This window comes from Chaetodon auriga, chromosome 5 (genome assembly GCF_051107435.1).
Source record: "Chaetodon auriga isolate fChaAug3 chromosome 5, fChaAug3.hap1, whole genome shotgun sequence".
NCBI classification, from domain to species: Eukaryota; Metazoa; Chordata; class Actinopteri; order Chaetodontiformes; family Chaetodontidae; genus Chaetodon; species Chaetodon auriga.
Genome location: NC_135078.1, coordinates 1,528,030 through 1,548,847, shown reverse-complemented (window position 1 = coordinate 1,548,847; position 20,818 = coordinate 1,528,030). Strand labels below are relative to the sequence as shown.

Sequence of the window (20,818 nt, the reverse complement as noted above, 5' to 3'; positions counted from 1 at the left end):
GTCATCATTCAATCGCTGGCTGTCGAGCTGGTGTCCAGCAAACGGTGGGGGCTTCATTGATAAATGGCAGACTTTCTGGGGAAGACCTAGTCTGATTAGGAGGGATGGCATCCATCCCACTTTGGACGGAGCAGCTCTCATCTCTAGAAATGTGACTGATTTTATTTATGAACCTAACCCCTGACAACTCAGTGTTGAGACCAGGAGGCAGAGCTGCAGTTCTACATGCTTCTCTGCGCTTTCATTAGAGCAGTTACCCACCCAGCACTCCGTAGAGTAAATGTAAACTAAGTAAACCAAAAGTACAGAAGAGTTAAACAGAAAAATCTAATAAAAATTAAAACAACCACTAAAATAGTACAACAAGATAGGAGAATTAAATGTGGACTCCTTAACATCAGATCTCTGTCCTCTAAAGCTGTTTTAGTAAATGAGTTAATATCAGACAATAATATTGATTTATTTTGTCTGACTGAAACTTGTTATGAAGAGTATGTTAGCCGAAATGAAGCTACTCCTCCGAGCCATATTAATATTCACATTCCTCAAGGCAGTGGCCAAGGAGGTGGAGTTGCGGCCATTTTTGACTCAAGCCTTTCAATCAACCCTAAACCTAAACTCAACGATAACTCATTTGAAAGCCTTGTTCTCACTCTTCACATGAAAAATGGAAAACGGTGCAGCCAGTTTTATTTGTTACAGTGTCCTGGTTCTTACTCCAAATTTATAGCTGAGTTCTCTGAGTTTCTATCAGGTTTAGTCCTTAAAACAGAAAAAGTAATTATTGTAGGTGACTTTAATGTACATGTCAACATTGATAATGACAGCCTTTGCACTGCGTTTATCTCAGTATTAGACTCAGTTGGCTTCCGTCAGAATGTACATGAACCTACTCACTGTTTTAACCACACCCTTGACCTTGTTCTGACATATGGCATTGAAATTGAAGACTTAATAGTCTCCTCACAGAATCCTCTTTTATCGGACCATTATTTAATAACTTTTGAATTCATATTACCAGACTACCCGCCAGTAGGAAACCTGACTCCTGTCTGATAGTGCTGTAGCTAAATTTAAGGATATGATCCCATCAGCATTTAATTCAATGCCATTTCTCAATACAACAGAGGACTCCTACGCTAACCTTAGTCCCTCCCAAATTGACTACCTGTTGATAGTGCTACAGGTTCATTGCGTATGACACTTGACTCTGTTGCTCCCCTAAAAAAGAAGATAATAAAACAGAGAAGGTTAGCTCCATGGTATACCCCTCAAACCCGCAAATGAAAGCAAACTTCATGGAAAATAGAAACGAAATGGCGTTCTACCAATTTGGAAGAATTTCAGTTCGCCTGGCAAGACAGTCTTAAAATATACAGGAAAGCCTTCCACAATGCCAGGGCAGCCTATCACTCAGCACTAATAGAGGAACTGCACTGTAGCCAGGCTGACAGAGAGCCATAATTCTGTTGAACCATGTTATTCCTTTAGCTCTGAACAGTAAAGACTTCATGAGCTTCTTTAATGATAAAATTCTTACTATTAGAGACGGAATTCATCAGCTCCTGCCATCAACGGGTACTGTTTTGTCTTCAAACACAGAAACCGTAGAAACTGTTATTAAACCTGTGGCAGTTTTAGACTGTTTTTCACCTGTTGATCTTCATCAACTAAATTCAATAATTTCATCATCAAAATCATCAACCTGTATTCTAGACCCCATCCCAACTAAGATGCTTAAAGAAGTTTTACCTTTAATTGACTCTTCCTTATTAGGCATGATCAAATCTGTCTTTATCAACAGGCTACGTACCACAGTCTTTTAAAGTAGCTGTAATAAAACCTCTACTTAAAAAGCCTACTCTTGATCCAGGGGTTTTAGCCAACTATAGACCGATATCCAACCTTCCCTTTCTCTCAAAAATTCTTGAGAAAGCAGTTGCTAATCAGCTGTGCGACTTTTCACACAACAATAGTTTATTTGAGGATTTCCAGTCAGCATTTAGAGTGCATCATAGCACAGAGACAGCACTGGTTAAAGATATAAATGACCTTTTAATTGCATCTGATAAAGGACTTGTCTCTGGACTACTCTTATTAGATCTGTTATTGCAGAAACTGGAAAATGTCATTGGCATTAAGGGAACTGTGCTAAGCTGGTTTAAATCCTACTTTCAGATTGCTCTCCGTTTTGTACATGTTAATGATGACTCCTCTGTGCTCGCTAAAGTCAGCTATGGAGTTCCACAGGGTTCTGTGCTTGGACCAATTCTATTCACCTTATATACTGTATGCTCCCTTTAGGGAACATTATCAGGAAGCACTCAATAAATTTTCTTTGCTATGCAGATGATACCCAGCTATATTTATCAATGAAGCCAGAAGAAACCAATCTAGACTACAAGCGTGTCTTCAGGATACGAAGATCTGGATGACCTGCAATTTTCTGATGTTCAGACAAAACTGAAGTTATAGTACTAGGCCCTAAACATCTTAGAAACTCACTTTCTGATGACATAGCATTTATGGATGGCATTGTGCTGGCCTCCAGCACCACTGTAAAGAATCTGGGAGTTATCTTTGATCAGGAAATGTCTTTTCACTCATATGTAAAACAAATTTCAAGGGCTGCCTTTTTTCACCCATGTAAACATTGCAAAAAATCAGGCACATCCTGTCTCAAAATGATGCTGAAAAACTAGTCCATGCATTCGTAACTTCCAGGTTGGATTATTGCAATTCCTTACTATCAGGCTGGCCAAATTTGTTGCTGAATAATTTCCAGAATGCTGCAGCATGTGTTCTGACAAAAACGAGGAAGAGAGATCATATTTCTCCGATATTAGCCGCTCTGCACTGGCTCCCTGTAAAGTTTAGAATGGAATTTAAATCCTCCTCCTTACTTACAAAACCATAAATGGTCAGGCACCTTCTTATCTTAAAGAGCTCATAATACCTTATTACCCCAATAGAACACTGCATTCTCAGACCAGAATGCAGGCCTACTGGTGGTTCCTAAAGTCTCCAAAAGTAGAACAGGAGCCAGAGCATTTAGCTATCAAGCTCCTCTCCTGTGGAACCATCTTCCAGTCCGGGAGGCAGATACTGTCTCTATATTTAAGAGTAGGCTTAAAACTTTCCTTTTTGATAAAGCATATAGTTAGGGCTGGCTCAGGCTTGCCCTGGACCAGGGCCTAGTTATGCTGCTATAGCATTAGACTGTCAGGGGACCTCCAAAGATACACAGAGCTCCTCTGTCCTTCTCTCCTTCTCCATCTGCACACTTTCATGTACTACCACGGTGTGTTACTAACTTAGCTTCTTCCCCGGACTCTGTGCTTTGTCATCTCTCAGGTTCCCATGGATAGTGGCTGAATCTGGATTGTGGAGCTACATCACCTGCCATAGCCCTGCCTGACATCCACTGCAACTGCTACTACTATTATTACATCCACTGTCATTGTTACTGTGATTGTATTTCTGTCTGTCTGGCTCTGTCTGTCTCACTCTCTCTCTCTCTCTTTCTCTGATTGCATTTCTGTCTGTCTCTCTCTGTCTGTCTCACTCTCTCTCTCTAACCCAACCGGTCAAGGCAGACGGCCGCCCACCCAGAGCCTGGTTCTGCCTGAGGTTTCTGCCTGTTAAAAGGAAGTTTTTCCTAGCCACTGTCACCAAGTGCTTGCTCATGAGGGAATTGTTGGGTCTGTGTAGATAAAAGAGCTTGGCCTGTACCAGCTCTATATGGAAAGTGTCCTGAGACAACTTCTGTTGTGATTTGGTGCTATACAAATAAAATTGAATTGAATTGTACATCCATACGTACACACCGAGACCAAGACTAGTGAAGGAAGAAACATGAGAAAAACAAAAACACACTAAGACAAAGAAAGATGGCCAGAGCTGCTGTATCAAGCTGCCACTTGTGTGGTGCCATCTAGAAGTTTAGACTACTAGTTAGACTCCACTTTGTGCCTGTATTGTTTTTTGACACTGCTCGGTCTCCTGAGCTGTTTGTTAAGGTTTTCCACAGACTTCCCAGGGCTCTTGATTGAGAAATATTGGTACAGTAGTCCTTGGTAGAATATTGTTGATGCATTTGCCGATGTAGCCAATGGCCGTGTTTGTGTATGCGTCAGTGTTGTTGTCCTCAAAGCCCTCATCAAAGCCATGTTCTCATACACAAATTAGCCCAGTTCACAGCAGTTCAGGTATGGCTCTCTTATGAAAGCCCATTGGGGAATATATTTAGGTGATCATGTAAACTTAAATGAAAATGTAATTCATTATGGCATTACAATTTTACATGTACATATGTGTTATTTGATTACAGCAGAAATCCAAAACTTTATTTGACATCTGTCAGATTTTTTTTGGGAAATGACTCAAATACAGGCTGGTGTTGCAGGTAATGACTGTAAGGTTCAAGTTACTGACACATTAACATTAGCATTAGCAGCCATCCTTAACTGGGCTGAGGAGATCCCTTTAAATAGGCAAGCCTTACCGGAGAATTAGAGGAAAGATCCCTGCCTGATGTGCACTTTAAAAGTGGCAACTTCTTGTAGAAAAGGATGGTTTGCTCGTATGTAACTGAGGAAGTGAAGACCCAGTGGACTGACTTGATGGATATGTCCCCACAACAACTGGTTAACTCTTAGGCTGTATGTGTCCAACAGTTGCTTCCAAAACTGCTCAAGGAAGAATTAATATCAACTTCAAACAAAGAACCTGTAAATTTTGACATTTTTTATAATGCTTTGCTGTTTATTTTGCTTGTTAGCCTGTTGAATTTTTCATTTGCATATTCCACTGCTAATGTGCCCATTAGCACCTATTGTACATCAATGGTGGAGCAATGTTGCTGTATTAAATATTAAGGGACAGTCATGAAGTATCATTTGAAACCAATAAAATAACCAGAGTAGTAGATTGGATGTTGTGAACTGTTTTCCAGATTCCAAATTAACATTAAGTGTTAATAGATTCTGAGAGACATATAGAAAAAGGTCACCTTTAAAGATGCGTTTAACAGTGAAAGGCCTGTTTCCCTGGCTTGAAGACATTCCCCCTTCAAGACTGAAGCCCAAGCCAGCAGAGGATTTGTGGAGCTCCACTGTTACAGCACCACATGGAGCCACATCCACCACTGAAAACACCCAGAAATACAGAGGTGAAACATTAATATTGGCAGTTTATGAGATGTTGCTATTGCCTACTACTGAAGCCAAGTTAACTTGCTGTCAGTTGATGACAGCTAATACTGCAACAGCAAGAGCTGTTTATAATGGGCAGTCTACTTAATGCTTGTATCTGAAACAGTGCCATGGTCTACAGCAACTGGAATGGTGGACTGACAGGGCAAGCAGATCAGAGTGTTTGGAATTAGTTTCCTAGGTGACAAGTTGCGGTGAGCAGTATACTGGTTTTGTCACCATCACCGGCATCACATTCTGCCATGACATGGATTTTGCACTTCTGTCATTACTGTGATACATATTTTAGCCTAATAAAAATAATATGCTTTACTGTGGTCGCAATAACATGCAGGTAGAGGGCTACGCATATCCTCATAGAACTGGAGTAACATCCCAGAACTACAAGTTTCCCTAACTAACACTAACTGCTATTTTATACTATAAAACGAGCAAAGCTGTGCGCTTTGTTTGTGTTCTATGCTATGCATAGGTTAGATATGTGTTAGATAAGCGTTTTTTTTTTCATGTTGCTTTTTGTGTAGTCTTGAACAGCCAAACCTGTAAATGTATGTCCACACTTCATACTGCAATGCATGCTCACCTGGCTTTGTTGTTACAGGAAAGCCCCCTGTGCTGTGTGCTGCATTAGAATGTGTGTCTGTTGCTGCTGTTCGTAAATGTACTAGATAGAAATGCACTGTCATTCACTGACTTTTGTACTTGTACAATATTCTTTGGGTTTTCTGCCAAATAAATGCTGTTGAGATGACTAATCCTACCACATTGTCTTCACATCACTAATTGTCCTGGATTATGGGAAAGGTTACTCCTTCCAAAACAAATTCAGATCTATACCTCATTTTCATACCTATTATAGTATATGTATTTTCATTGTAAAAAACACAAACAAATAATGTGATTTGCATTCATGTCATATCGCCCACCCCTAGTGACAAGTATACATGGCAGCATTACTGAAAAGGTTATGGTAAAGGTTAAACAAAAACAGACAGGTAAGGTAAAGGTTAATAACATGGAAACCATGGAGCAAGTTGTTTCTGTGGGGGAAAACTTACTTAGTCTATATTGTCAGATGTAAGCATAGGCCTTACCTGCTCCAGCTTCCAAAGACCTACTCCTGGCAGAACACATCCTCTTTGGCTGGCTGGATGAGTCATGTCTGTCAGAGACACTCAGTTCACTGTCCTTGTCTCTCCAAATGACTACCAAGGCTTGACTGAATAGCCTGGCTTGGCGAAGGCAAGAGACAGCCTCTCCGTGGGTTTTACCTTCCAGACTTGTGCCATTTATGGATAAAATGCTGTCACCTCTCTGGATTGTGCCCTCAAGGCTAGCTGCACCTTTGGTGAAGACCCGATGAACCTGGACACAAAGGCACGTTACACTCTTACCACCCACTGTCCAGAGATATTGGCAAGAACTGTTAAATCATGGCCACCATTGTGTTGACATTCTCTTTTATACCTAAGGGAAGTGGCCAGATCGGTCATCCTATTTAAATACCTTAACATGGGTTGTGTATAACGTGTGTATATATGGTTTCGATTAATTGTTATCATTATTGTTTGGAGATATAAGTGCTCTATCCAAATGTTCTTTTGTATTCAACTACCTTGCAACATTAGAGTATGGATTATGGATTTTTTTCCAGAAAGGGGAAAAAGATGAAAAAACTAGTTCAAGTAAAAAAAAAAGAATAAAGAAAAACCCAAAGAATTTGAACCCTCAAGGTGGCCTTAAATCCATATAAAAATGTACAAATGAAACATAAGAAAGAAGGTACACAAAACAAATTAGACATTTTATGCCCAATATGATTATATGATATGATTATAATCATCAATAATTAATTGATTATTCAGTAATAATTATTAATTACACTACACACTTTGTCATTAATATTATTACTGCTCCAGTATAAAGCAATCATGATAAAAAGAGCTGCTGGTTGGGCTCCTGAACACCTAGAAACCCCAAATTTGGACCAGAAACTCTTTTTAGGCTCAAGATTAAGCACCTAAAATTGGTGGGTCTAGGCAAAATTCTGTTTCAAGCCCTAGACCCTTGGTGAGTATTTTGACCATTTTCAACAAATTTTCATCTGTAGCTTCTGATCGCTGAAGCTGAAATATTATGTTGATGTACACCCATTCCTCATTCATGGATTTACAACTCTGTGTATATTGTACACTCCATGAGAAGAGGTCCACTTAGAATTACAAATGAGTGGTTGAAAGTAAGGAAAAATCAAATTCTAAAGTATTTGAAATGGACAGCATCATATCTCTGTGAAAATAGCTTTCAATTATGTGAAATTTACACAAGGACAAAACATCAACCTTATAATGTGTGTCAGGCTTCTATCAATTCTGCAGGCCTTTTCCTTTCAGGGGCACTGTAACAACATGCAACTAAAGCCACTTGATTAAGGAGTTTGAAGAAATTACCTTGTGCTTGGAGTCAAAATTCATTGCAGAATGGAAAATTTTACCTTGGTTAAATGTCACAAAAAGTAATCTGTTACCACCTTAATAATGACATTTATGAGGTCGTACTTCCAACACTTATCTATCACAATAAGTCACAACAAATCATATACACAGTTCAAATGGAAATTTCTTAAATATCTATTAGGACAATTTAATTAATCTACTGTACAACATTTTCTCAGAAAACACTATAAGTAATGAATTAAAGTCCATACAGCGTGGTATGTGTGGGATTTGAAAATTTTCAACTTTGCTCAACCCAGTGGTAGTATCAAGAAAAAGACAGACACAGTTGCCGATACACATCATCATTCAACTCTGAACAATGTACAGCACTGCATTTGAACTAAAAAGTTCCTGAGCCTCTATAAACCATACTTACAGTTATTGCTTTCTGCTCAAGGTCGACTCCACCAGCAATACTAAAACCAAGTCCTGAGCCTTCTTCTTTACTCAGGACAACAAAGCGAGTGTCACCATTAACCTGCAGAGGGCGAAAGTGAACAATTCATACAGAAAGCATGATGAAAACAATATAGTCTCCAAAATGTGTTAGATTCAAATTACTTGTGAAATAGGTCTTGCAAATGTAAGTATCAGCACTATGGCGTTACCTCTGACACGGCCTTTGCTTCCTGAAGTAGCAGAAATGCATGTGATTTAAAGGTCAGGGATGACAGCAATGTTTGCAGTTTACACTGACTCGCAGGAGAACTAGCCAGCTCCTTTAAACTGTAGACAAAATGAGTTAAATTGAAGACCTTTAATGCATTTTTCCCATGATAACCATTTCAAACAAGACTACTCTGAAATGAAACATGATTCTAAGAGAAAGGAACACAATGAAAGTAAACAATGTGCATATGTTATTGGTTGCAATGTCTATCCTTAAGATTTTTTTTTTTTTTTTTTTTTTTTTTTTAGGTACACCTATAATGTTTTTAGGTACACCTATAATGGACAAGAAAACACAATTTTTCTATTTACCAATATTCCTATAATAATATATTGGTTTCAAATGCTGCGTTACGAGGTCCATCTGAGTCCTCAGCATTAAGAAACGACAACCAAACAAACCAAGTATTATACAGTATGATACATTGCTGTTGGTCCTAAATCCTGTTCAATTATTGAATGTAATCTGTGTATATCAATACCAATATATACATGTTCTGGACTGATATGTTACTGCCACGAGTGCCAGCAAAGAGAAAAAGGAGACTTTACAACCTTAAGTGGTGACACAAACTGCACTGTGTACTGTGTGTGACAAGGTTTAGCTTGTTTTATAGGTTAGGTTCATATTTCTTAAAATCTATATTCAAAAAAACAACATTTACTTGGCCTTATGTGCAAAATTGTGTCCTCATGTAGGACACCATTATTCATAGTAAGAAGATGATTGAGAAAATGTCTTTGGAGCACTTAAAAATTAAGTTAAAATTATTTTCATTCAAAAAAGTAATTACAAGTAATGTTTAAAATGTCAAATTTCAGGCAAATTTTTATGACTAATTGAATGGACTAAATGTGAACAAGTGATTTAGAGGTACTGGCATACAATTGCGCACATGACTAAAAAGGTAATTCTGTCAATTAGTGTCAAAACAAGAACCAATCAAAATTTGTCTTTGAGGTACACACACAATAAAAACGTACATGTACAGCGCAAGTATGTGACAACTAATTCCTTCATAGCTTGTTCATCATGTCAAAGGCAGAGTAAGAATGAATGATTTTTTAATACATTTGTTTTATGTTGCTTTGCATTTAACTGCCTGGGTCTAGAGATCTGATAGTGAGGGCTGATTTTATTTGCACATTTAAATCACTCTAGCAGAGAAGTGCCTGCCCATGACGCACCTGTCATAAACTCAGAGACAATTGAAAGGGCTTCTATGGGAATTCATCACATTTAATATTTTCACCTACACCTTGACAAATTAATATAAATTCTGTCATATGATGTTGGCTTGTCTGATATCTGTTTGGAATTTCTATAACAACAGTGGCTTATATTGTACCTCATTTATAAGTCACTTTGGACAAAAGTGTCAAATCAATAAAGTTTTTAGTCACTATCAGTTCTAGTAAAAGAAACCTTTTATTTCGCATATTCTCATGATATGACTTTGTCTTGTAAAACCTTAAGATTACTATCATATTATGAGGTAATTCTCAGATTGTTGCCCCCCAGAGAGTTTCTCTGATACAAGTAATATGTTGTAGCCATATTGCAGTCTGCCACGGACTCTTGATAACAACCACTGGGGGCACTGAAGTCAGACTTATTCAATTCCTATGAAATATAAAGGATTAAAAATGACCAGGTTTAAACTGAACTCCTCACCTGATGGACCAGCCAGACTGCTGTCCATGGGTCTCTAGGTTTCCTTGACGAGTCACTTCAGTGGATTGATGATTGCCTTGGCTCACTCTGCTCACATCCTCTTTTGTCAGGCTTGCAAACGGTGAAAAGCTCTCAGTGACTTTGGCTTTCTGAAGTCTAGTGAGATGGATGCTGTGCTCAGTTTTATCTACAACTACACCATGTCCTCTGGTAACCTCCTTTGTGCATAGTTTTTCCAATTCTGGCATACTGAGAGCCCTGAACTGCCACAATTTGCTGGGGGGAAGTTTGCTGTGTTTCCTCCGCTGCACCTGAGACGTCTGTGGTGTAATCTCATCTGAGGCTTTTTGAAATTCAGACTCAGGATTGTCCTCAGTCAGGGGGGTTGTGTTACAGCTTGAATGTGGAAGCTCAAAGTTTATCAGCGCAATATTAGAAGGAGACTTACTAAGAAGAGGTGAGCATGGTGCAGTTGGGATTGGATTGTCCACATGAGAACCAAAACTCCTTTGCCATACCTGGCAGTCAAAAGAATTAACCAAGCCCATATAGCCAGCAATTCTTTTATTAAGTGAGGCTCTATATTCCAGAGCATAGGACTGAATGTCACTGCTTTTAGCCACAGGCTTGTCAAAGTTAGCCAGGTTTTCAAACGATTTTATCTTATGCTGGACAGAGAAGGGATTGTAGTTTGCAGACAAGGCAGTGCCTGTGGCTAAACTTCGCCTTTCCATTGTCTTTATGTACAGTCTGGATGTGCTGGACTTTAGGGCCTCACTTTTCTCCACGATAGTACTGGGTTTCGAGCCATTAGTTGTGGTTGAATGAGTTTCTTTGGTAGAACACAGTGAACTAAAAACTGTGTTACTTACCATGCCAGTTGTTTTTTCTACTGTAGAGCTTTTTGCTTCTGTGCCTCTATGAGTTGGTTTACAGTTTTTGGAATAAACTGTTTCCTTCTCCGCCGTAACTGGTGATGATGAACCAGATAAGCAAGACATTTGAACGTCTATAGATGTTCTCTGAGTGGCAGGCGGGTGTGATTGTCCCTGTGATTTGGCTGTTGCTTTGGAGCTTAAAGGGATGCCCTTCTCCTTGGCCTGTTGTGCAGTTTGTAATGTGCCACATGTAGGCTCATACTCAGCTGTAACTTGCTTTCTGTCACTTACTTTGGGCAAGGCAAGTGGTCTGTTCACATCAGGCTGGTTATTGGTCGTTAAAAAGCATGATATGATTGCTGTTGGTGGTAATTTAACTGACTGGTTCAAGGAAGTATTGACATTTGAAGCAACTGGACCTTCACTCTTGGTAGGTGTTTGAGAAGACTCCCTCAGTGGTTTATTCTTATTCTTAATACTTAGGCCCTTCAGTTTTGGAGCACTAGTGATTGGTCTGCTTTGAGTTTCAGCCTGAAGTTTAAAATTATTGCTCCACGCAGGACAGTCTGAATCATCAAGGAGTTTAAGCCCAGAGGTCTTCTTAAGCAAGGAGCTAGCATGGGGATGAGTTCTGCACTTGTAGACTTTTTCTCTGTTTATCAATGATGCTGATATTCTTGTATCCGATCTGCCAATGCTCAAATTTGAGGTTTTTAATTCCACTGATGGCGAATGAAGTGTTTGTATATTCAAAGGCTTCAATAAATTTGAGGTCAGTGAGGCATCCGCATACAAATTTGCAATTGGACCCTGAGTCACACTGTGGGTATCTGGTGAGGAGGGGCTGCTGTAAATGTTTAGGCTTCCAGGATTGGATGCCACACATGCTGTAGCTTTGTCACAGGATTCAATGGCACTATTAATGTGGTATTGTATAGAAGACATGGGCAGTGTACAGCTGGAAGGCTGGCATGGTTGCTCTGTAGAGAAGGTCCCAAATAACTGAGAATGCTGCGAGAATTGCGTAGTTGTAACAGAGATTTCTTTGTTTGCCTGAGAGACATCACAGTAGAACTGCAACATATCAAACGTCTGATCTAGATTTAAATTTTGACTGTTGGTATGCTGAAAATGTGAAGACCCATTTGCTGACTGGCTTAAAAGAGCATGTTCACCAGCATCATGTTGCTGGGCATCACAGGAACAAAACTCAACTTCCTCCTCATCTGAGGGCTCATGGAGACTACCACAGCCAGCTATCTCATTGACCATTACACCACTGTCAGCAGTGGAATCTCTATTTGAATCACTACCATCTCCTAATTGATACATACATTTAGAACTAGCATCAGGACTTTCTGGACATAATCCATTGAAAACAGCAGAGTTGTTTTCTTTTTGTTGGATTACATGTGTTATCTTTCCAGGGAGGGTGGCACATTTTTTATTTCCTTGATCCAAGATTGAACAGTCCAGGGGACTCGACTGTACTGATGCCTGAATGCTACCTTTTTTAGATAGGGTTACGGTATGTTGGCTTGAACTGCAGGATATGGGCTCAACAGAGGATGTTTTGTACGGAACTTTTGTGTGTCCAGTTTTATCACTGCAGACGCTCTCTCCTGATAAAATGTCATCTATGTTAGTGATGGGAATTTGAAATTCATTGTCTGTTTTGGCTGAATGGCTGGGATTCCCTGAATTTGCATTTTTCACTTGTCCTTCATCAGAAGTCTCCTGAAAAGGTTTGGCTGGGTTCAGTCTGGTGGAAACTGTCAAAATGGACAGTTGATCTACAGCTGGAACCAAAAATGAAAAGCAAAGAGTTTAGTCAGGACTGAATGGGACAAACAGACAATCACTGAGTTAATTGTTTCACATAAAAACTAAAAATGCAATTTTATCTTGCCGTACAGTGAGGCCGTATCTCAATCTGGTCCACATTTAGAGGGCCCTTGGAGACCACAGCACTGAGACATCTAGCCATTCTCCACTGAACAATTCTTTCACTACTTGAAATATTCTACAACCTGCATTCAATTGCATCACATTTAAAATCTCCAATGTGGTGGTTCTATAGCATACTATAGTTATTTTGTAAAGTTGTGGCTCACCTTCTCTCAGACACCAAAGTACATGAAAAGGTCATGTGCTATGTGAGACATCTTGATGATAAACAAACAGGCAAACTGAAAATCTTCTTTATGGAAGAAACAGAGGGGTCAGAGAGAGGGTTGAAATTTTCATTTCTAATCAAATTAACATTCCTACACCAGAGCAATGACAAATTGCACAATTCAAACTACGTTGAGGTAGAAAGGCGGAAGAGGCTCTGAAGGACTGCTTCGATACAACAGTGTGGGATACATTCAGTGACTCTCATGAGGACATTGACAGTCTGACAGACAGCATCACGGACTACATAAACTTCTGTGTGGAGAACACTGTACCCACCAGGACTGTACGGTGTCACTCCAACAACAAACCCTGGATCAATCCTGACATTAAGGCTCTCTTAAAGGAGAAGAAGAGGGCCTTCAAGTCAGGAAACAAAGAGGAGCTGAAAACTGTTCAGAGGGAGCTAAGAAGGAGTATCAGGGAGGGGAAGGACAGATACAGAAAGAGAATGGAGGAACAGCTGCAGGAGAACAACACCAGGGGAGTCTGGAGAGGCCTGAAAACCATCTCAGGTCACCAGAAGCCAAACTCCCAGGCGACTGGGGATCCAAAGTGGGCAGACGAACTGAACACCTACTTCTGTAGGTTTGAAGAAACATCTGCCCCTCCCCCAGCACTGCAGCAGCCCTCTTTTGATCTGCCAGCACCCTGCCCGAGTACCCCACTGACCTACCCCCCCACAGTATTCAGCTCACCGCAATCAACGCCACCCCCCACTGCTCCTCCCAGCCCCCCATCCACTTCACAAGACACTCTGCCCCCCTGCTCCAACTTGTCCCTCACACCTCTCCAGGTGAGGAATCAACTCAGGAGGTTAAAGACCAGGAAGGCCGCAGGACCGGATGGCCTCAGTCCCAGGCTCCTCAGATCCTGCTCTGATCAGCTGAGTGGGATCATTGGACATCTGTTCAACCTGAGCCTGAGACTGGGAAGGGTGCCACGCCTCTGGAAGACATCCTGCGTGGTACCTGTGCCAAAGACCCCACATCCCAAGGACCCTAGCTGCTACAGGCCGGTGGCCTTAACATCCCACCTCATGAAGGCCCTGGAGCGGCTGGTCCTTGTCCACCTGCGCCCCCTGGTGAGCTCATCCATGGACCCGCTGCAGTTCGCGTATCAGCCTGGCATCGGAGTGGCCGATGCCCTCATCTACCTCCTCCATCGAGCTCTATCTCACCTGGAATCGCCTGGGAGCTCTGTTCGGGTCCTTTTCCTGGACCTTAGCAGTGCTTTCAACACCATCAGGCCAGCCATCCTGAGACACAAGCTGGAGCTTTCAGGGGTGGACCAACACCTCACATGCTGGATAGTGGACTACCTTTCCAACCACCCACAGTATGTGAGGACAAGGGACTGTGTGTCAGGGACTGTCCTCTGCAGTGTGGGGGCCCCCCAGGGAACGGTGCTGGCACCGTTCCTCTTCACCCTCTACACAGCAGACTTTTCACACCTGTCACCCACTTGCCACCTGCAGTAGTTCTCTGATGACTCTGCCATTACATATAGATTGTTACATACAGAGGACTCATCCAGGATTTTGTGGACTGGTGCCAGCAGAACCACCTCCAGATTAACGCGGGTAAAACCAAGGAGCTGGTTGTGGACTTTCGTCGGCGCCCGCACTCTCCACCAAACACCAGTGAACATCCAGGGAAGGGACATTGAGATGGTGACATCTTATAAGTACCTGGGTGTTCATCTGAACAACAAACTGGATTGGACTCATAACACCACTGCACTTTACAAAAAAGGACAGAGCAGACTCTATCTGCTCAGGAGGCTGAGGTCTTTTGGGGTGCGTGGGGCACTCCTAAAGACCTTCTATGACTCTGTTGTGGCCTCTGCCATTTTCTATGGTGTAGTCTGCTGGGGGAGCAGTATCACTACAGCTGACAGGAAGAGGCTGGACAAACTTATCAAGAAGGCCAGCTCTGTCCTGGGATGCCCTCTGGAACTGGTGGAGGAGGTGGGGGGGAGGAGGATGACAGCCAAGCTGTCCTCCATGACAGACAATGACTCCCACCCCCTCCAAGACACACTCACTGCACTGAGGAGCTCCATCAGTGACAGGATGCTACATCCAAAGTGTGTGAAAGAGCGGTATCGCAGGTCATTCCTCCCTGCAGCTGTCAGACTGTACAATAAAAGCTACCCCAAGTAATCAGTGCAATAGTCTGGACAATAAGCTGTGCAATAAAAACATGTACATAACTGTCTGTAAATACGATCTACAATTTCTTACAATTTTTTTACAATTTCTTTCTTTTATTTTTATTTAAATCCTCACTCTTGTGTATATACTGTTTTTGTTTCTAATCTGCATGCACTTCTTATATTAATCTTTACTGATGCTGCTGTATTCTGGAATTTCCCCTCGCGGGACAAATAAAGGAATATTGATTGATCGATTGATTGATTGATTGAAATACCTCAATTTAAATTCAAGTTCTGCCATAACTTTCCCTAGCAATGTGACGATAGTTTTCTAAAGCTAAGACTAAATACAACAAAAGTTCTAACAAATATCATATTTTTGAAATTGTTATTATAAACAATAACTGATGGGATCAATGAACTATGAGATCATAAAACTAAATGGCATGTAATGAACTCAGAAGAACCCACAATTCTTCTCTATATTTAGGAAAGGCCATGCATGCAGGCATATTGCACAACACAAAGGCTACAATCTAAATGTTGCATCAGACATGTGAGATTCAGAAAATTAAGGTACACATTTAATAGTCTTTCAGCTGTTATATTACAAGGCTTAACCAGAGACATTATTGTGGTTGCTCGTCACCTGAGTAGTTCTTTTATTGTTGTCTCGTATTCAGATGGGGAAGACACAAAGATTAAAAAAATTACAGGTTCACAGGATTAAGAAGTCCTGAAGTGGAAAAAGTCATTATTATTTTTCTTTTAGCACATAAATCTATTAATTGGATCCCTATTCAATTAAATACCACACCTTACCAGCAATCCCAAATTTTGCAGTTGATGGGTAGATGTTGAAAGCTAATAAAAGGATCTCCATTTGAAGATCCCAAAATAATGACATGGGAATAAAACTCTTTGGGTGACCAAGAAACAGCAATGTCTATGCTTTGCTAAATTAAGATTTACACTCCACTAATACAATATAAATTTCTTTATTTGTTTAATATTTATTTATCTAGTTTGTTTTTTTTTTGGGGGGGGGGGGGGGGGCTTAATAGCCTTAATGATACAGAAACAGCTGAAGGTATGACAGGAAAGGGGGCAGAGAGAGGGGACAACATGCAGCAAATGAGCCACAGGTGGGACTCAAACTTGCGGCCACTGCAGAGGACTGACAGCCTCAATACATGGGGCACACACCCTACCAACTGAGCTATAGTGGTGCCCCATAAATTTCAGTTATTAAACTGAAACACACAAAGCATACACGGAGTTGAGCTACAAGTTAAATCTAGTACTGGTAACTACAGGTAAAATATACTCAATAAGATAGTCACCATGGATAGAAAGGCAGGTGCTTGCATATTGCTTTGGGGTAAGTGAGGCAGGGTGGAACCTACATCTTTGTCGGTATAAAAGGGAAAGACATGGGTCTCTATTTTAAGGTATACTGAATAGAATTCTTCTACTAATGGCTGCGACTTAAAAGAACCACAATTACCGTATACGCTACCACACATAGGTGTACAGTTTAAAACAGCGTTGATGAAAAGAATGACATCGACATTCATCAAACCACAACTTTATTTAGAGTCTAACTTTTTTCAAACATTAGTCATCCTCTTTACAGTCAAAAATAATGTCATGTTTTTAAATACAGGACAGCAAAGTTAAGCTAGCACGGCCGCTTACATGTCATGGGTGGACAGTGTGTTTTCCAAGGTATTTCACTTTTTGTCATGTACAGTAATTGTGGTTCTTTTATCAGTATCATTTAGTTGGACTTTAATTAAACAATAATATGATCTTGCGTTCAGTAATAAAGCCATGTATTTAAAGTTTAGCAGATGTCAAAATTACTACAATTACAATACTATGACAGAACAATTTTACAAAGCTTTTAAACATTATTTCAACCTGGCTAGTACCGCATTTACCCTTAAATGTTGCTATTGTGACTCTATGGGTCATGCTCACTTTGCACTTGCCACTTTCACTAAAGATATTTGTAGAAACAAGTCTCAAGAGTCCAACTGAATGTAAACACAGAAAGCAGCTGCCTGAAATGGCCATTACAGCAAACTTAATAGGGATCTACATCCACAGCAAATTGCCAGCTGCATATTCATCTGCACACACCTGTTTGTTTAGAGGTGTAATTATTAGTACCAAAGTAGAAAGACAAGGGGCTAAATCAAAGCTAGCAAGAAAGGTAAAGACAAAAGAGGTAGAGACAGAGGCAGAAAGTCAAACAGAACAAGTGACAATGCAGGTCAGGAAACTGGTGGTGTTCCTACACTCACAGCTGTTATTCCATCTAAGCATTAAGTGAATTTGAAATGTAGCAAAAATAGAAAAGTGAAAAAAAAAAAAAAAAAAAAGTGAAAAGTTAGGTTTGGATCAACATCAACAGGTTTGGAGGAAATAAACTAGGCTACCCAAACTGAGGCTCAGAAGGTGGCAGTACAGGCTAGAATTAAACAAGGTCACAAGCCAAACCAAACCAGTCGATTGCCAATCATACACAAACCTCAAAGACAAAGAATAAACAAACCAGTCATCTTGGCCATGTACGAGAGAAAAATGGGGAGAGGTCCTCCAGGTTTTTCATTTGTATCATATCAATATCAGGGAAGATGCCAACAGCGGAAACAGCTTCTTCTCTCAGAGTGCAAAGAGTTGATCAGTGATGTGAGAACTTATTGGGAAAGGTGTTTCCATCTCCCATTATGCACATTAACTAATTTTCATGAAAGCCAAAAACTTTGCCATTCCCTTCAGCCTTTTCTGATGCAACACTTCAAAATACAAGGCTCTCCATACAGTTATAAAACTCAACTACAACAACAAATATGCTATTTTATGAAAGGGATTGCAATATGTGTGACCCATTACCAATGAACACTAACAAATGGTTCTCCATTTTCCTTGACCAAAAAAAAAACAGCAAGTTGCCCCAGATGCCATTAGCAAACATGGTTATTCTACTTCCTGTGCTGACTTTGACTCAGAGACAAGCATTTAAAATGATTCATGTAAAAATCATGTTACTTGATAAGCTCTAGGAGGCTTGCATAGTTTCCCCTGACAAATATTATGTGCAAGTCCTTGCTTCCCAAGAATCACTACAATGGAGGTGCTAATACCATAATTTTCCTTTATCCACTTTTATATTCTGCTGCTGGATGACAGCCTATTGTTGTTACAGCAGCAGCTCACTTTTTCTTCAGCTCAGGGATGTGTATACTGTGCTACTCGGTTAGCTGCTGAAATAGAGTCTGTCGGCTCACAGCGGGTGTGTGCTGGGAAGCACCACATCATTGTCACCATGAACCATATCCAACTACCTCATGTCTCATTCACATGTAAGAAAACACCTAACAACATCATCATGACTGTAAACAACTGACATGGCTATTGATAATACTCACAGCTGCTAAGCTAGCATGTTAGAATGGGAAAATTTTGGCTGCGCTTTCTCTGCCATTTTTATGCAACTAGCTTGCTATGGCTTCATCAGCAATGTATCTGCCTTGCCTTCTGGAAGACTCTGGTCATGCGCAATGAGTGCATGGTTGACTGCCATTGGGACGTACAGAGAATTTCAACAAATATAACTAAAATGCTTTCATACTATACTACCCAGTCTAACTTTAAGTCAGACTGACTTCCCTGTGTTTATTTTTACTATAGACTCTGCAACTGGACCCCTACTATACCATTGCAGTGGTATCATTAAAATCAATGTGTGTGGAGGTTATCACAATGTTAAAGGCCAAGCCTTAGGCCACACTAATTGGGAAGCACTAAACTAATTACATAAAGGACCACATCTCATACCTAAAAGATCAAATGTAGAGTTCTAAGGTAAATGCATGGCAAGTAGCATCCACACTGATGCTGGATGAGTTATAACTCCAGAGTAAAGCGATTCTAAATCAACATCTTACCTGAAATTGGTCTCTTAACTTCCAATGACAGTGTCAGAGGAAGGTTGAGCATGAGCTCCCAGATTTCCTGGTAGCTAGAGGAGCACACCAGTTTTTCCTCAATTTTTACAATCTCATCACCAGGACATAGCTTGCCTGTAGATTCCTGAGGTATGATTAAACAAAAGAGAATAAATTTAGCTTTTCGGTAAGCAGGTAACAGCAACACCAATACTTAAGACACAAATACCATTTAATGCCAAATTTATATATATATATATATATTATATATATTTTTAAATAGAGGTAAGTGAGAATCTTTTCCTAGAAGCTATTTCCAGCAAACAGCTTCAAAATCATGTTTTCTGGAACTCATATGTTAACTTGCTGAAAAAGCTTTATAATATGGAAGCTTTAAATTATTCAAATTGAGAAGAAGGTCTAAAGAATTCAGACACTGATATTGATTAATCAGACATACCCTCTCTGCTGCTCCTCCAGGCTTTAATCCAGCGATGATAACTTTCAGAGGAGATGATATAATCTCCAAGTCAAGCCCAAATGACTCATCCTGACTTCTCCACAGGGTCACCGTGTCAATGGTACAGACACCTGCAAGTTCACTGGCATCTCCATTCTTACAGTGCTCGTGGTGTATCAACCCACCAGCAATACTGTGGTTTCTTCCGCACTGTGTGGCAAGGAATTGGGATTGTGACAGGGCCAAGCCTGGAGAGGACTCATCAACTTTGGACTTTTGCTGCTGGGGCACATGGGTTGCTTCAATGCTTATCATACTTTTGACCCGTGTCACTGCTTTATGCTCAAGCTTGGGTGAGTGCTTTGAGTCCAACTGTCCATCATCTTTATTTGTACAATATACACTACTGATGGTCAAATTATTGGACCCAGAACCAACCCTTACATTATGGTCGAAGGGGCAGCGGATAGGCATCAAAGGTGACTCAGCAGCAGGTGACTCAGACTTACTTGTAATAACTTCCTCACACTGTGAGAAACTACCATAGAGTGGTGTTGTCAGATCATTGCTTCCAAATCTATGAAAATCCCCATCACCTTGACTGTATCCATCTAGCAGTGATGTAGCAATTACAACTACTGAATCAGTTTTTGCGTTAACAGAGTCAGATTCTGTTGGTCTGTGGAGGAACCCAGGGTTTTCAGTGCTGTTGGAGTACTCATCATCACTGAGCTCATCCTCAAGGTATGTCTGCTGGTGGAGAAGTGGGCTCTGCATGGAGGTGGGGCTAGAAACAGCAATGGGCTGATGAACTACATCCATATGGTGATCAAGAGGGACAGGTGTCTTATCTTGTGATGTGTTGTACACTGGGCCATTTCCCATTTCTGTTAAAGAGGGGCAGATTGCTGAGAATTAGATGCAGGAAATGTGTCTTTTTCAAAAAGGAAATATGGTAAAAACACTTAACAGGTTAACAAAATGAAATCATTGGTCAATATTCTAAAACAGTGTTCCACACTGACACATCCACTGACAGGTTAGGTAAAAAGTCTGCCTCACAATTCTGTCAGCATGTCTAAATCCACATCCAAGAATGCCATTTAATCTGGTTTCAAAGTCATTTTACTCTAGAGC

At 40.5% G+C, this 20,818-nt stretch overlaps 1 protein-coding gene across 5 annotated transcripts in view; it reads right to left on the bottom strand.

Annotated features, from left to right (window-relative positions):
* The window catches only part of pdzd2 (PDZ domain containing 2), a 92,103-nt gene that overhangs the window by 2,056 nt on the left and 69,229 nt on the right, over positions 1–20,818 (bottom strand). For all 5 annotated transcript variants that reach the window (XM_076730192.1, XM_076730190.1, XM_076730195.1 and 2 more), the window contains 7 exons: positions 19,682–20,568; positions 19,222–19,366; positions 10,056–12,732; positions 8,320–8,437; positions 8,088–8,189; positions 6,308–6,578; positions 5,012–5,146 (listed from right to left, as the gene is read on the bottom strand). In XM_076730192.1, coding sequence (XP_076586307.1) covers positions 5,012–5,146; positions 6,308–6,578; positions 8,088–8,189; positions 8,320–8,437; positions 10,056–12,732; positions 19,222–19,366; positions 19,682–20,568 — 4,335 coding nt within the window. The remainder of the gene's footprint in view (positions 1–5,011; positions 5,147–6,307; positions 6,579–8,087; positions 8,190–8,319; positions 8,438–10,055; positions 12,733–19,221; positions 19,367–19,681; positions 20,569–20,818) is intronic.